This window comes from Microplitis mediator, chromosome 9 (genome assembly GCF_029852145.1).
Source record: "Microplitis mediator isolate UGA2020A chromosome 9, iyMicMedi2.1, whole genome shotgun sequence".
Taxonomy (NCBI): Eukaryota; Metazoa; Arthropoda; class Insecta; order Hymenoptera; family Braconidae; genus Microplitis; species Microplitis mediator.
The window spans coordinates 3,325,997-3,342,665 of record NC_079977.1 but is presented as its reverse complement, the minus strand read 5'-3'; the positions used below and the strand labels follow the sequence as shown (position 1 = coordinate 3,342,665).

General features: G+C 31.9%; 2 protein-coding genes across 2 annotated transcripts; both read right to left on the bottom strand.

Annotated features, from left to right (window-relative positions):
* Window positions 1-450: 450 nt before the first annotated feature.
* LOC130674975 (pre-mRNA-processing factor 17-like) lies at window positions 451-2,730 on the bottom strand. The gene is made up of 3 exons (XM_057480428.1): window positions 2,686-2,730; window positions 2,387-2,603; window positions 451-1,799 (listed from the first exon to the last, which is right to left on the bottom strand). Exons 1-3 carry the CDS (start codon window positions 2,728-2,730, stop codon window positions 451-453), a joined length of 1,611 nt encoding a protein of 536 aa, XP_057336411.1.
* Window positions 2,731-8,438: 5,708 nt separating this feature from the next.
* Window positions 8,439-11,115, bottom strand: LOC130674504 (pre-mRNA-processing factor 17-like). Its single transcript, XM_057479848.1, has 3 exons — window positions 10,957-11,115; window positions 10,658-10,874; window positions 8,439-10,070 (listed from the first exon to the last, which is right to left on the bottom strand). Exons 1-3 carry the CDS (start codon window positions 10,999-11,001, stop codon window positions 8,722-8,724), a joined length of 1,611 nt encoding a protein of 536 aa, XP_057335831.1. The 5' UTR covers window positions 11,002-11,115; the 3' UTR covers window positions 8,439-8,721.
* Between the last annotated feature and the right edge of the window lie 5,554 nt (window positions 11,116-16,669).

Sequence of the window (16,669 nt, the reverse complement as noted above, 5' to 3'; positions counted from 1 at the left end):
AAAATTTTTCCAGCTTTGTGATGAAATTCCCTGACTTTTTCCTAATTCATCCAGACAAATATAGGAACTATATATAATAATAATAATAATAATAATCATCAATAAGTTCTTATGGATATTTATTTAAACAAATTTTTATTCTAATTTCATTGGCATTTAAATTTAAAATACAGACTTACTTACATTTATTTATTAATTTATTACTAGTTTTATTAATTAGTTGATAAAAAAAAATTCGTGGGCTCTGATAAATTACGAAAAAACATAATAGAAAATAGAGTAGAGAAGTTGATAAATAAAAATACGTATATAAATGTAAAATATATAGTATACATATATTTTATAGTCTTAATAACTAATTCGTTAACAATTAGAGGGCTAGTCTTATTATTACAAATTATGATGATGATGATAGAAAAATATTTTTCTGTACAGAATGAGGGTAAAAAATTAATCCCAGTATTTTATTTTGCCGTCAGAACCGGCGGTGGCGACGCGAGATCGCTCGTGGGGATGCCACAGAGTAGAAACGCAAACTCCGTCGTGAGCTTTCCACTTTTTGTACAGTTTGGTGGTCTTCCAGTCCCAGGCATAGCAGTTGCCGTCGCCGTCTCCTGACACCAAGTAGCTCATGTCCGGAGAAAAGTCTAGTCCGCAGGCGTAACCGGCTACCATGTGGCCGGTAAAAGTTTTCTTGCGGTTCATTTTGAATCTATCTAATGCCGAAAAAATGGTGATGTCATTGTTCATCGACTGGCAGGCGAGCCATTTTTTGTTGGGAGACATAGCAACCGCAGGCATTGAATACATCCCTGGATCCGCAATCATTTTTACATCTATTGGAATGTCCCACTCCCATAGACGAATGGTTTTGTCGTCTGACGTCGTTATAAATTGACGATTATCGTCGACAAATGTAATCGTATTGACTGTACCCAAATGACGATCATACTGCTGTGTAATTTCCCCCGATCTCGTGTCCCAGCAAATGATTTTCTTGTCGCCGGTTCCAGCAACAAACAGATGCTGCTTATCCTGCTCTGGATTAAATTTTACGCAGTAGGGAACTTTATTGTTGGTAAATCGACTGATGCATGCGCCAGTTTCAGTGTCCCAGAGTTTGACATAACGGTCGAATCCAGCAGACAAAAATCGCTTTCCGTCATTATCAAAACTTATGTCACGAACTGATTGCCGGTGTCCATAATAAGTACGTACGCATCTGCGGTCATTGTACACCTCCCAGAGTTTGACCCGACAGTCCATGCTGCAGGACAGCAAAAGATGAGCGGTCTTGGGAAACCATTTTATCTGGGACACTCCTTTAGTGTGACCTTCCCAAGTGTGGACTTGAGATTTAGGGAGGAAACATTTAGCTGGTGGTGAATCTGACCGTAGATTAACACCAACATCTCGAGGAGCATGAAGGAACGAGCGGCCTTGATAATCCACCGGGTCTTTGATGTGCAAAACAGTTTTTTCTTCCAATGGTTTCTCCTCCACCTGCTTGCCTCTCTTGTTTTTACTCTTTCTCTTGGCCAAGATCACTGCCAGCTCTGCCGCCTCTTCTTCCGTAGGTTTTGCGACCTTCTTTTTGTCGACGAACCGACCCCAGGATCCCAGGAAACCCCCAATGTCCTGCGGGTCGTCATTACGGTGTCGTTTCCTCTTGTTCGCTGGTCTCGATATTGTGCGCTCGGATACTGTCTTTGCTCCATTTTTTTCCGCGAGATCTGTTGATCCTATCATCGTTCTTCCTTCCTCTGCGCTGCCATTTATCGTTGGATCCACTGCATAACCTGATGCAATAAATAAATAAATAAATAAACAAATAAATAAATTAGAACAAATTTTTAAATGATCCTGAAGTTAGCGGATAATTAAAAATTTTCGGATTTTCGGTTTTTTTTTTCAACAAATTAATTACAAAAAAATATTAATTAAAAAATGCACTTGTAGAAAATTGTAAAAACTACAGGTGCGATTTTTAAAACTATTTAAACTATTTTGATGTTTTTTTCGGTTTTTATTAAACTAAATAAATTTTTGAAAAGTATGGAATTAATCTCCATTAAATTATCTCCAAAATAGTATGCAACAAATCGTAATTCCGTGAACTAACGAAGATATAATAATTTAAATAGTTGCCGAAGTGAGGCGAAAAAAAATTTTCGATCGTAATATAAAGCACTCTCTGATGCTTCGCATCATGAGTCGTGCAATATTTTAGAAAATTGCACCTACAGTCTTGCTAATTTTTATACGGATTCATATATTATTAGATTTTTTTTTTAGTATTAAATTGTTGAAAAAAAGAAATCCGAAAATTGTTAATTGTCTGCGAACTTCAAGATCATAATTGTTAAAATAATTTTTAATCACTTACCATAACTCGCAAAAGTCCTGCGTTGATTCTCGAACTCAAACTCGTTGATTTGTGCCGTCTCCACATACCCCGATAAAATATTCTTCGTGGCACGTTGCTGCTCCGTTTTGAAAGGATTGACTGGTCCGACTTCTGGTGCAAATAATTCCTCATACCTCGGATTGTAATGCAGAACACTCATCGTCGAATCTATATATCTGCCGCAGAGTCCAGTGTCCTGTAAATAAATAAAATATTTATAATTTTATAACATGAACTATTGGGTCAATAAAAATAATAAATTTAAAAAAAATACTTACAGTCGGCACAACTTCTGGGGCTGGATTGATTTTCATCATAGCCATTACAATTAACAATTAAAACTGATTAGCTACAAACACTAATTAATAATCTTTCTACAAAAATCTACAATGATTTAGTTCCAGTGACTGACCAAAAGTATACGTCGATAAACGTAGTACTTGTTCTCGTAAAAACTCGATGGCAAATAGTTTTGTACACAAAACGTGGTCAGGAAAAACTCACGTTAAAAATTCAACAAGAATTAAAAAGAGAATTAATAACTTCTGTATCTTGTAAAAGCGAAGCACGTGTTAAGAATGAGCGGAAATCACTGAACGTTCTAGTCACACAACAAGTCAGATTGCTGTTCGGCACGAAACTGATTCAAATTGAAACTGATTGTCGGCCTCTGGCACTCGTAGTATTGAGGCGGAACGAACTGCGCAGACGCAAAAGACCCAAGTTGATTGGTTCAACCCGAAGTAGTTGTGCCGGAGCTAATGTACCTGGGTCCTTAATGACTTCAGGTGCCTTCACCTGTTAATTAATTAGTGAGCTTGAAATACATAAATAGGCGCGCGTTTAACTTCCATTTGAAATTTATGAGTGTGAATGTTGCAGACATCAGACAAATTTAAAATTATAAATAAATAGAGGAGAGTTAAAAAAATAATATTTCGAAAAAATGTGCTTTTTAATTTAAAAATTTTTTAAACGCGCATTTTTTAAAATTTTATTTTAATAATTACTTACTCTATTTATTAATAAGTTTAAATTTGTCTGATGTCTGCTACATTCTCGGTCATTTGAAATTTACATATTAAGATCTTACTACATTTATTGTATCTATCTTATCAATAATTAGTCGATAATTTAAATAATAAATGAAAACTTTTTTTCGGGAATCGACATACTTGTTTTTTAAAAGTATAGTAGAAAAAAAAAAAAATTTTAGAAAGTTTAATTTTTTTCATATGTAAAAAAAAACTTTTTTAAGTTTGACAAGAAATGAAATTTGGAAAAAGTTTTTCTCTGGACTGATGATAAAAAAAATTGAATTTTTTAAAATAATTTAATAAATTCAAATATTTTATATCCTGATACCTTTATAGTATTAATAATAATTTGGTGAATAGAGACAGTCTCTATTCTCCATATATGATAAATCGTGAAATTTAAAAAATCATTTACATTATTCGAAAGAATCACAAATCATTAAAATATTATTGATTTTTAATGTGACGGTATTTTGTTGAATCAGGGCCATTAAGACTAATTGTGAATCCAGCATTTAAACAAATTCGGGTCTTTGAAATTATAATTATCTTACAGGGCTCCCAGTTCAAAATTCTCACCTTTTAAACGATAAGATCTAACTTAGTCATTAAGAAATACTTTCGACTACTTTTTGTAATGATACTTAAACGAAATTTAAATTGTAATTAAGTAAAATATTGTGACCAAGGGTAGGTAAAGTTTGTAAAGTTATAATATGTGAAAACAGAAAAGGGATTACGAAGAATGATGATAACTACTGGGTTTTTCCTAAGCAATTAGAGTTCACATTTGCACCTACTTTACAATACAATAAAATAAATCCTATTGTATCGTTGAAGGTCTAGACTTCGGGATAATTACCTTAGGTGCCAATGCGCCTAATGTTGTAACTTATTTTTATTGAAAAGGTTTACAAAAAAATGCTACCCTTTATTTTGCGATGTAAAGAGGCTGATTTTTTCCGACAAATATCATTACTAATGTCCAGCCAAAAGTTAACATTTTTTGTATTTTTAAAAGATAACTTTATGGTAACAACTTGTCAACATTTTGGTAACTTTTTGATAATACTTTGTCACATTTTGTTGACAAATAGCAATTAGATTTTTGATACCAAAAAGACAACTTTTTTCTGCTGACATAAGATTCAAAATGTTATCTTTATGTTAACATTTTAAATATTTTTATATTGATGTGATGCTATAGCAAATTGTTAAGAATTTTTGAGAAGTTATTGATAGAACGAATGGTGGTTAAATAAAAAGTACATATATAAACAAAAACAAAGTACTCAGCATATTTTATTGTAAACTTAAAAAAATTACTTCTTTGGTTTAATTTTTTTTAATAAATCAAACAAGCAAAAACGATTTCTCACTTTACAATAAGATATGGAAATGAGATATGAGAAACACACCAGTGTTTCATTTATCTACTAGCTCTTAATTGTCCACTATCGGTTTATACAAATATATACATTAGGGTGTGTCATTTGAAGGCTATATTTTTTTTTTTACTGCTATACCCGAAAATCTGGTAGTATATACAAAATAAAAAATTATGCCGCTGGGCTAAAGGGTTTAAGTCCAATAGCGGCTTAGCTCATCAAAAAATTCGATTTCCCATTTAAATAACACGGGAAATTTTTTTTTTTAACTTTGAGTATTTTTAACTCGTGAACAAATTAATAGATCGAATTGACTAATACATATTTTTGTAGGAAATTAAACGCTCTGCAAAAAAGGTCTCTTATCATTTTTTGATAAATCTATCTATTCTAAAATTATTGGAGCTCGAAGTCAAGTTATAGTAAATTTCGAGATCTTTTTACTTTTTCGGCAAAACTATCAGACTTATCATAAAATGTTTTACGGTCTTTTTTATTGAAAATTTTATTCTCTACAAATTATTATCAGTAAAGGTTTTTCAAATTCCACATTGTTTTCTAGTTATTTTCATTTCAATGTCGAGCTCTTGAAATTGATCAGAACACTACTTTTTTAAGAGCTTAAAATTAAAATTAAAATAACTAGAAAACATTGCGAAATTCGAAAAAACTTTACTGATAATAATTTGTAGGAAATAAAATTGTCTACAAAAAAGAATCTGTGATATTTTGTGATAAGTCTGATAGTTTTGCCGGAAAAGAGGAAAGATATCGAAATTCACTATAACTTGACTTCGAGCTCCAATAACTTCAGAACAGATGGATTGATCGAAAAATGATAAGATACCTTTTTTGTAGAGCGTTCAATTTCCTACAAAAGTGTGTATTAGTCAATTCGATCTATTAATTTTTTCACGAGTTAAAAATACTCAAAGTTGAAAAAAAAAAATTTCCCGTGTTGTTTAGATGGGAAATCGAATTTTTTGATGTTCTAAGCCGCTATTGGACTTAAACCCTTTAACCCAGCGGCATAATTTTTTATTTTCTATATACTACCAGATTTTTTGGTCTAACAGTAAAAAAAAAAATATAGCCTTCAAATGACACACCCTAATATACATTATATAATTCTAATATTTAAATTTATTTTTAATGATTTACACTGAGAGAAAATTTATCTTCGGACAATTAAATTGGTTTTGTTAAATTCTGTTAAACTAAAATTTATTTGGGACAATTATATTTTATTATGTTAACATAATCTATTTTGTCATTTTTAGTAAAATAATTTAATAGACTCTATTTGGTTGACGTTAATATATCTCTCCCTAAGATGATAAAATCATTTGGTAAAGTTAAGAAAATATTTATTTGATAGACAACTTAATTATTTGAGTGCCAACAAACCCAAATATTAAAGCAAAGTTTCATTGTATTAACTCTAATAAATATAACTTAAAACACAAAAAATATATTCATTTACAATAAATATTTATATTTGTTCGAAGTTAATAAATTTTTACCATCAGAAAAAGCAGTTGTCACTATGCTAGCCTAGAGCTACGGGTGTAGTTCAGTGCTCGCCACTAGATCGCGCCCACCACTTGTAGTGTCCCTGGTAAGAAACTCATTTCAGAGGTATTATATTCCGAACTTGAAGCATCTATTGGATTTTAAATTTGATACTTGATGTATAATTATCCTTTCCTAAATCTTCTATAGTTTCTATTTTCTAAAACTTTGTTTTGTTGATGGATTATGAAATATTTTGTTAAAACAACCAAATATATGATTGGCAACGGACAATCAAATAATTACGTTGTCATAACTAAAATTTAGTTGTCAGAAGAAAATTTTTTTCTCAGGGCGTCTCCTGACACCAAGTAGCTCATGTCTGGAGAAAAGTCTAGTCCGCAGGCGTATTTGTCTACATTATGGCCGGTAAAACTTTTTCTATGATTCATTTTGAATCGATGGTTTGAAAATACATTGGAACTGTTGTTCTCTATAGACTGGCACGCGAGTCATTATTTTTGTTCTGGTGCCCGAGAAACCGCAGTCATTGAGTAAAGGCCTTCTCTTGAAGTTTTCTCGATTTTCCGTGGGATCCCCTACTGCCATAGATGAACGGTGTTCATCACACGTAGTTATAAATCTGCGATTTTCTTGAGTAAACGTAATAGCTCGACTTTTTTGGCTTAAATGCTGTTTAGGCTCCTTTTTTTTCCTCAGATCTGTTGATTCAACTCCTTTTCTACAATATCTATGTTATTTTTCGATTTTTGTTAAGAAGTCGTTTCCGTATTTTCGCTGGTCTCGACTTTTTTGGCCTAGATGCTGTTGTTTTTTTTTCCCCGAGATCTGTTGACTAAACTATCTTCTGTTTCTAATATGTCTATGTTATTTTTCGATTTTTATTATTTCGATACATCATTCGACAGATGTTCGATGCAAAATTTCCAACTCTCGACATCAGAATGTAAAAAAAGCCGAGTATGTAACTTGAATTCAATTTGGCTACAAGTTACTGTCAGACAATGACGTTAAGTTGATTTAAATTTTCACTTTAAATTGACGGCAAGTTTTTCTGTCAAATTCAAATTACATTCAGATGTCGGCAGTAGAAAACCAAAACTAACTTCTTCGTGCTCTGGTATATCTGCTGTTGTTCAGTCGCGAAGGAGAGCTACGCATACTCAGTAGTCAGAGCATAGTCCACAAGGTCAAACAATACGCGCTCATATTTAAAAATTAAACCTCAAATATTAAAATAGAAAAAAATTTATTGTTTATGAATACAACAGCTGAATAAAAAGTAAATGACTATTTATTTATAACTTTAAATTTGTCTGATGTCTGCTACATTCACACCCTGGTGAAAATTTCTCGGACTTCTGTCTGAAAAACTCAGTCATAGAGTTCTAAAGACTTTTTCGGACAAAAGTCTAAAAAATTTTCACCAGGGCACTCATTAAAAACTATACACTCATTAAAAAATAACTGAGTCCGCGGATTTTTATTAAATTTTTATTGCCGCGAAATTTAAAATTGGAATTGTGGTTTTTAATTTTTCAAATATTTCGCGGGTATTTTTTTTTTATTTTCAATAATTAGTAATTAAAAAAAATGATTTTATAGATGAGAAACACAAAAAATATACAGAAAAAAAATGGAGTCCACCATTTTTTATTAAATTTTCATTGCCGCGAAATTTAAAAGTGGAATTGTGGGTTTTCGAAATTTTAAATATTTCGCGGGTATTTTTTTTAGGTACTTCTTTATATTTAATTAGTAATTTGAAAAAAATGATTTTATATCGGAACTTTTCAGTAAAAAAAAAAAAAAAAAAAAAATAATAAAAATTTTTCCAGCTTTGTGACGAAATTCCCTGACTTTTTCCTAATTCATCCAGTACATATCCGAACTTTTCGAGGTTTTTCAAAAATGTGACCACCATGTTTAAGATAAAAATAATCGTCGCACACATTTAAATAAAAGGACAAATATAGGAACTATTAATAATAATAATAATAATAATCAATAAGTTCTTATGGATAGTTATTTAAACAAATTTTTATTTTAATTTCATTGGCATTTAAATTTAAAATACAGACTTACTTACATTTATTTATTAATTTATTACTAGTTTTATTAATTAGTTGATAAAAAAAAATTCGTGGGCTCTGATAAATTACGAAAAAACATAATAGAGAATAGAGTAGAGAAGCTGATAAATAAAAATACGTATATAAATGTAAAATATATAGTATACATATATTTTATAGTCTTAATAACTAATTCGTTAACAATTAGAGGGCTAGTCTTATTATTACAAATTATGATGATGATGATAGAAAAATATTTTTCTGTACAGAATGAGGGTAAAAAATTAATCCCAGTATTTTATTTTTCCGTCTGAACCGGCGGTGGCGACGCGAGATCGCTCGTGGGGATGCCACAGAGTAGAAACGCAAACTCCGTCGTGAGCTTTCCACTTTTTGTACAATTTAGTGGTCTTCCAGTCCCAGGTATAGCAGTTGCCGTCGCCGTCTCCTGACACCAAGTAGCTCATGTCCGGAGAAAAGTCTAGTCCGCAGGCGTAACCAGCTACCATGTGGCCGGTAAAAGTTTTCTTACGGTTCATTTTGAATCTATCTAATGCCGAAAAAATAGTGATGTCATTGTTCATCGACTGGCAGGCGAGCCACTTTTTGTTGGGAGACATAGCAACCGCAGGCATTGAATACATCCCTGGATCCGCAATCATTTTTACATCTATTGGGATGTCCCACTCCCATAGACGAATGGTTTTGTCGTCTGACGTCGTTATAAATTGACGATTATCGTCGACAAATGTAATCGTATTGACTGTACCCAAATGACGATCATACTGCTGTGTAATTTCCCCCGATCTCGTGTCCCAGCAAATGATTTTCTTGTCGTTGGTTCCAGCAACAAACAGATGCTGCTTATCCTGCTCTGGATTAAATTTCACGCAGTAGGGAACTTTATTGTTGGTAAATCGACTGATGCATGCGCCAGTTTCAGTGTCCCAGAGTTTGACATAACGGTCGAATCCAGCAGACAAAAATCGCTTTCCGTCATTATCAAAACTTATGTCACGAACTGATTGCCGGTGTCCATAATAAGTACGTACGCATCTGCGGTCATTGTACACCTCCCAGAGTTTGACGCGACAGTCCACGCTGCAGGACAGCAAAAGATGAGCGGTCTTGGGAAACCATTTTATCTGGGACACTCCTTTAGTGTGACCTTCCCAAGTGTGGACTTGAGATTTAGGGAGGAAACATTTGTCCGGTGGTGAATCTGACCGTAGATTAACACCAACATCTCGAGGAGCATGAAGGAACGAGCGGCCTTGATAATCCACCGGGTCTTTGATGTGCAAAACAGTTTTTTCTTCCAATGGTTTCTCCTCCACCTGCTTGCCTCTCTTGTTTTTACTCTTTCTCTTGGCCAAGATCACTGCCAGCACTGCCGCCTCTTCTTCCGTAGGTTTTGCGACCTTCTTTTCGTCGACGAACCGACCCCAGGGTCCCAGGAAACCCCCAATGTCCTGCGGGTCGTCATTACGGTGTCGTTTCCTCTTGTTCGCTGGTCTCGATATTGTGCGCTCGAATACTGTCTTTACTCCATTTTTTTCCGCGAGATCTGTTGATCCTATTATCGTTCTTCCTTCCTCTGCGCTGCCGTTTATCGATGGATCCACTGCATAACCTGATGCAATAAATAAATAAATAAATAAACAAATAAATAAATTAGAACAAATTTTTAAATGATCCTGAAGTTAGCAGATAATTAAAAATTTTCGGATTTTCGGTTTTTTTTATCAACAAATTAATTACAAAAAAATATTAATTAAAAAATGCACTTGTAGAAAATTGTAAAAACTACAGGTGCGATTTTTAAAACTATTTAAACTATTTTGATGTTTTTTTCGGTTTTTATTAAACTAAATAAATTTTTGAAAAGTATGGAATTAATCTCCATTAAATTATCTTCAAAATGGTGTGCAACAAATCTTAATTCCGTGAACTAACGAAGGTATAATAATTGAAATAGTTGCCGAAGTGAGGCGAAAAAAAATTTTCGATCGTAATATAAAGCACTCTCTGATGCTTCGCATCATGAGTCGTGCAATATTTTAGAAAATTGCACCTACAGTCTTGCTAATTTTTCTACGGATTCATATATTATTAGATTTTTTTTTTTAATATCAAATTGTTGAAAAAAAAAATCCGAAAATTGTTAATTGTCTGCGAACTTCAAGATCATAATTATTAAAATAATTTTCAATCACTTACCATAACTCGCAAAAGTCCTGCGTTGATTCTCGAACTCAAACTCGTTGATTTGTGCCGTCTCCACATACCCCGATAAAATATTCTTCGTGGCACGTTGCTGCTCCGTTTTGAAAGGGTTGACTGGTCCGACTTCTGGTGCAAATAATTCCTCATACCTCGGATTGTACTGCAGAACACTCATCGTCGAATCTATATATCTGCCGCAGAGTCCAGTGTCCTGTAAATAAATAAAATATTTATAATTTTATAACATGAACTATTGGGTCAATAAAAATAATAAATTTAAAAAAAATACTTACAGTCGGCACAACTTCTGGGGCTGGATTGATTTTCATCATAGCCATCACAATTAACAATCAAAATTGATTAGCTACAAACACTAATTAATAATCTTTCTACAAAAATCTACAATGATTTAGTTTCAGTGACTGACCAAAAGTATACGTCGATAAACGTAGTACTTGTTCTCGTAGAAACTCGATGGCAAATAGTTTTGTACACGAAACGTGGACAGGAAAAACTCACGTTAAAAATTCAACAAGAATTAAAAAGAGAATTAATAACTTCTGTATCTTGTAAAAGCGAAGCACGTGTTAAGAATGAGCGGAAATCACTGAACGTTCTAGTCACAGAACAAGTCAGATTGCTGTTCAGCACGAAACTGATTCAAATTGAAACTGATTGTCGGCCTCTGGCACTCGTAGTATTGAGGCGGAACGAACTGCGCAGACGCAAAAGGCCCGAAGTTGATTGGTTCAACCCGAAGTAGTTTGTGTCTGAGCTAATGTACCTGGGTCCTTAATGACTTCAGGTGCCTTCACCTGTTAATTAATTAGTGAGCTTGAAATACATAAATAGGCGCGCGTTTAACTTCCATTTGAAATTTATGAGCGTGAGTGTTGCAGACATCAGACAAATTTAATATTATAAATAAATAGAGGAGAGTTAAAAAAATAATATTTCGAAAAAATGTGCTTTTTAATTTAAAAATTTTTTAAACGCGCATTTTTTAAAATTTTATTTTAATAATTACTTACTCTATTTATTAATAAGTTTAAATTTGTCTGATGTCTGCTACATTCTCGGTCATTTGAAATTTACATATTAAGATCTTAAAACATTTATTGTACCTATCTTATCAATAATTAGTCGATAATTTAAATAATAAATGAAAACTTTTTTTCGGGAATCGACATAATTGTGTTTTAAAAGTATAGTAGTAAAAAAAAAAAAATTTTCAAAAGTTCAATTTTTTTCATACGTAAAAAAAACTTTTTCAAGTTTGACAAGAAATGAAATTTGAAAAAAATTTTTCTCTTGACTGATGATAAAAAAAATTGAATTTTTTAAAATAATAAATTTATATATTTTATATACTGACACTTTTACAGTATTAATAATAATTTGGTGAATAAAGACAGTCTCTATTCTCCATATGATAAATCGTGAAATTTAAAAAATCATTTACATTATTCGGAAGAATAAAAAATTATTAAAATATTATTGATTTTAAATGCGACAGTATTTTGTTGAATCAGGGCCATTAAGACTAATTGTGAATCCAGCATTTAAACAAATTCGGGTCTTTGAAATTATAATTATCTTACCGGGCTCCCAGTTCAAAATTCTCACCTTTTATACGATAAGATCTAACTTAGTCATTAAGACATACTTTCGAGAACTTTTTGTAATGATACTTAAACGAAATTTAAATTGTAATTAAGTAAAATATTGTGACCAAGGGTAGGTAAAGTTTGTAAAGTTATAATATGTGAAAACAGAAGAGGGATTACGAAGAATGATGATTACTGGGTTTTTCCTAAGCAATTAGAATCCACATTTGCACCTACTTTACAATACAATAAAATAAATCCTATTGTATCGTTGAAGGTCTAGACTTCGGGATAATTACCTTAGGTGCCAATGCGCCTAATGTTGTAACTTATTTTTATTGAAAAGGTTTACAAAAAAATGCTACCCTTTATTTTGCGATGTAAAGAGGCTGATTTTTTCCAACAAATATCATGACTAATGTCCAGCCAAAAGTTAACATTTTTTTTATTTTTAAAATATAACTTTATGGTAACAACTTGTCAACATTTTGGTAACTTTTTGATAATACTTTGTCACATTTTGTTGACAAATAGCAATTAGATTTTTGATACCAAAAAGACAACTTGTTTATGCTGACATAAGGTTCAGAATGTTATCGTTATGTTAACATTTTAAATATTTTTATATTGACGTGATGCTACAGCAAATTGTTAAGAATTTTTGAGAAGTTATTGATAGAACGAATGGTGGTTAAATAAAAAGTACATATATAAACAAAAACAAAGTACTCAGCATATTTAATTGTAAACTTAAAAAAATTACTTCTTTGGTTTAATTTTTTTTAATAAATCAAACAAGCAAAAACGATTTCTCACTTTACAATAAGATATGGAAATGAGATATGAGAAACACACCAGTGTTTCATTTATCTACTAGCTCTTAATTGTCCACTATCGGTTTATACAAATATATACATTAGGGTGTGTCATTTGAAGGCTATATTTTTTTTTTTACTGCTATACCCGAAAATCTGGTAGTATATAGAAAATAAAAAATTAAGCCGCTGGGTTAAAGGGTTTAAGTCCAATAGCGGCTTAGCTCATCAAAAAATTCGATTTCCCATTTAAATAACACGGGAAATTTTTTTTTTTAACTTTGAGTATTTTTAACTCGTGAACAAATTAATAGATCGAATTGACTAATACATATTTTTGTAGGAAATTAAACGCTCTGCAAAAAAGGTCTCTTATCATTTTTTGATAAATCTATCTATTCTAAAATTATTGGAGCTCGAAGTCAAGTTATAGTAAATTTCGAGATCTTTTTACTTTTTCGGCAAAACTATCAGACTTATCATAAAATGTTTCAGGGTCTTTTTTATTGAAAATTTTATTCTCTACAAATTATTATCAGTAAAGGTTTTTCAAATTCCACATTGTTTTCTAGTTATTTTCATTTCAATGTCGAGCTCTTGAAATTGATCAGAACACTACTTTTTTAAGAGCTTAAAATTAAAATTAAAATAACTAGAAAACATTGCGAAATTCGAAAAAACTTTACTGATAATAATTTGTAGGAAATAAAATTGTCTACAAAAAAGAATCTGTGATATTTTGTGATAAGTCTGATAGTTTTGCCGGAAAAGAGGAAAGATATCGAAATTCACTATAACTTGACTTCGAGCTCCAATAACTTCAGAACAGATGGATTGATCGAAAAATGATAAGATACCTTTTTTGTAGAGCGTTCAATTTCCTACAAAAGTGTGTATTAGTCAATTCGATCTGTTAATTTTTTCACGAGTTAAAAATACTCAAAGTTGAAAAAAAAAAATTTCCCGTGTTATTTAGATGGGAAATCGAATTTTTTGATGAGCTAAGCCGCTATTGGACTTAAACCCTTTAACCCAGCGGCATAATTTTTTATTTTCTATATACTACCAGATTTTTTGGTATAACAGTAAAAAAAAAAATATAGCCTTCAAATGACACACCCTAATATACATTATATAATTCTAATATTTAAATTTATTTTTAATGATTTACACTGAGAAAAAATTTATCTTCGGACAATTAAATTGGTTTTGTTAAATTCTGTTAAACTAAAATTTATTTGGGACAATTATATTTTATTATGTTAACATAATCTATTTTGTCATTTTTAGTAAAATAATTTAATAGACTCTATTTGGTTGACGTTAATATTTCTCTCCCTAAGATGATAAAATCATTTGGTAAAGTTAAGAAAATATTTATTTGATAGACAACTAAATTATTTGAGTGCCAACAAACCCAAATATTAAAGCAAAGTTTCATTGTATTAACTCTAATAAATATAACTTAGATACAAAAAAAATATATTCATTTACAATAAATATTTATATTTGTTCGAAGCTAATAAATTTTTACCATCAGAAAAAGCAGTTGTCACTATGCTAGCCAACAGCAACGGGTGTAGTTCAGTGTTCGCCACTAGATCGCGCCCACCAGTTGTAGTGTCCCTGGTAAGTAACTCATTTCAGAGGTATTATATTCCGAACTTGAAGCAGCTATGTGACGAGTTTTTCTCTGGCTATTCGCAGAGAGCTATTACATTTCGACATTTAAAAATTAAAGACTGTGTTCCTCTGATCAATTTATGTCATAGTACAAAAAAAAGAACATAGCAAGAAAATAAATTATCTTTCTAAATTCATAAAAATCATTTCTCTAAAATTATAAAATATTCAGTTGAAATAACCAAATATATGATTGGCAATGGGCAATCAAATCATTTTGTTGTCATAACTAAAATTTAGTTGTCAGAAGACAATTTTTTTCTTAGTGTATATACGAAAGTTATTTCCGCCACCTGCCTTCGACACTTTTTCTTTGCTTCTTTTTTGGCATTGAAGATTTCTAGTTCTTTTGCCTCTTCTGCCGTCGGTTTTGCAGGCTCTCTTTCTTTCATGGCCCAGGGTTCTAGAAATCCATCCACATCTGATGGGTCATTGGCATTTAAATTTAAAAAACAGACAATCGTTTTCCACGTTTTTTCAATTTCTGTCGTCTTCCAGCCCCAGGCATAACAGTTTCCGTCGGAGTATCTTGACACCAATTATTCCATGATCCGCAATCATTTTTACATCTACAGGAATGTCCCACTCCCATAGACGAATGGTTTTGTCGTCTGACGTCGTTATAAATTGACGATTATCGTCGACAAATGTAATTGTATTGACTGTACCCAAATGGCGATCGTACTCCTGTGTAATTTCCCCCGATCTCGTGTCCCAGCAAATGATCGTACTGCTTTTTTAATTCATTTTGAATTGATGGGTTGAAAGAAATTGGAAATGTTGTGTTCCATAGCCTCTTCTTTCGTCGGTTCTGAGATTTTTACCTGATCTACGTACCCGGCCCAGGGTCCTAGACATCCATCCACATCTGATGGGTCATCGTTGCGACGTCGTTTTCGATGATTTGCTGTTTTTGATTCTGAACGCTCGAATTAGAGATGTTCAACCCTTCTTCTTTTTCTAAAATATCTATGTTATTTTTCGATTTTTATTATTTCGATACATCATTCGATAGATGTTCGATGCAAAATTTCCAACTATCGACATCAGAATGTAAAAAAAGCCGAGTATGTAATTTATATTCAATTTGTATACAAGTTACTGTCAGACGATGACGTTAAGTTAATTTAAATTTTCACTTTAAATTGACGGCAAGTTTTTCTGTCAAATTCAAATTACATTCAGATGTCGGCAGTAGAAAACCAAAACTTCTTCATGCTCTGGTATATCTGCTGTTGCTCAGTCGCGAGGGAGAGCTACGCACACTCAGTAGCCAGAGCATAGTCCACAAGGTCAAACAATACGCGCTTATATTTAAAAATTAAACCTCAAATATAAAAATACAAATAAAATTTAGTGTTTATAAATACAACAGCTGAATAAAAAGTAAATGATTAAAAAATTCTCGCGTTACAAAGAGACAATAGTAGCGATAAAGGAATAAAACCCACACCAGCTGATAATGCAAGAGTTGAGGTCAATGATGACAATAAATTAATAAGTAGCAAAAATAGTATCGCGATGTCTATGAAAATTTGTGCGGCCCCAGAAGTTGTGCCGACTAAGTGTTTTTAAATTTATTATTAATATTATTTATGAATCCAATGACTCATGTTATAAAATTATAAATATTTTATTTATTTACAGGACACTGGACTCTGCGACAGACATGTAGAAGTAGGACCAATCAACCCTCCACATAACATTCTTAAAAAATCTTTTGTCGGATTTTGTGGAGACGGTGAACATCAGCGACTTGGATTTCGAAAATCAGCGGAGAACTTTTGCTTATGGCAAAAAATTTAAAAATTATTTTGATAATTATGATCCTGAAGTTCGCAGGCAATTAACAATTTTCGGTTTTTTTTTTTTTTTCAATCATTTAATATAAAAAAAATCTA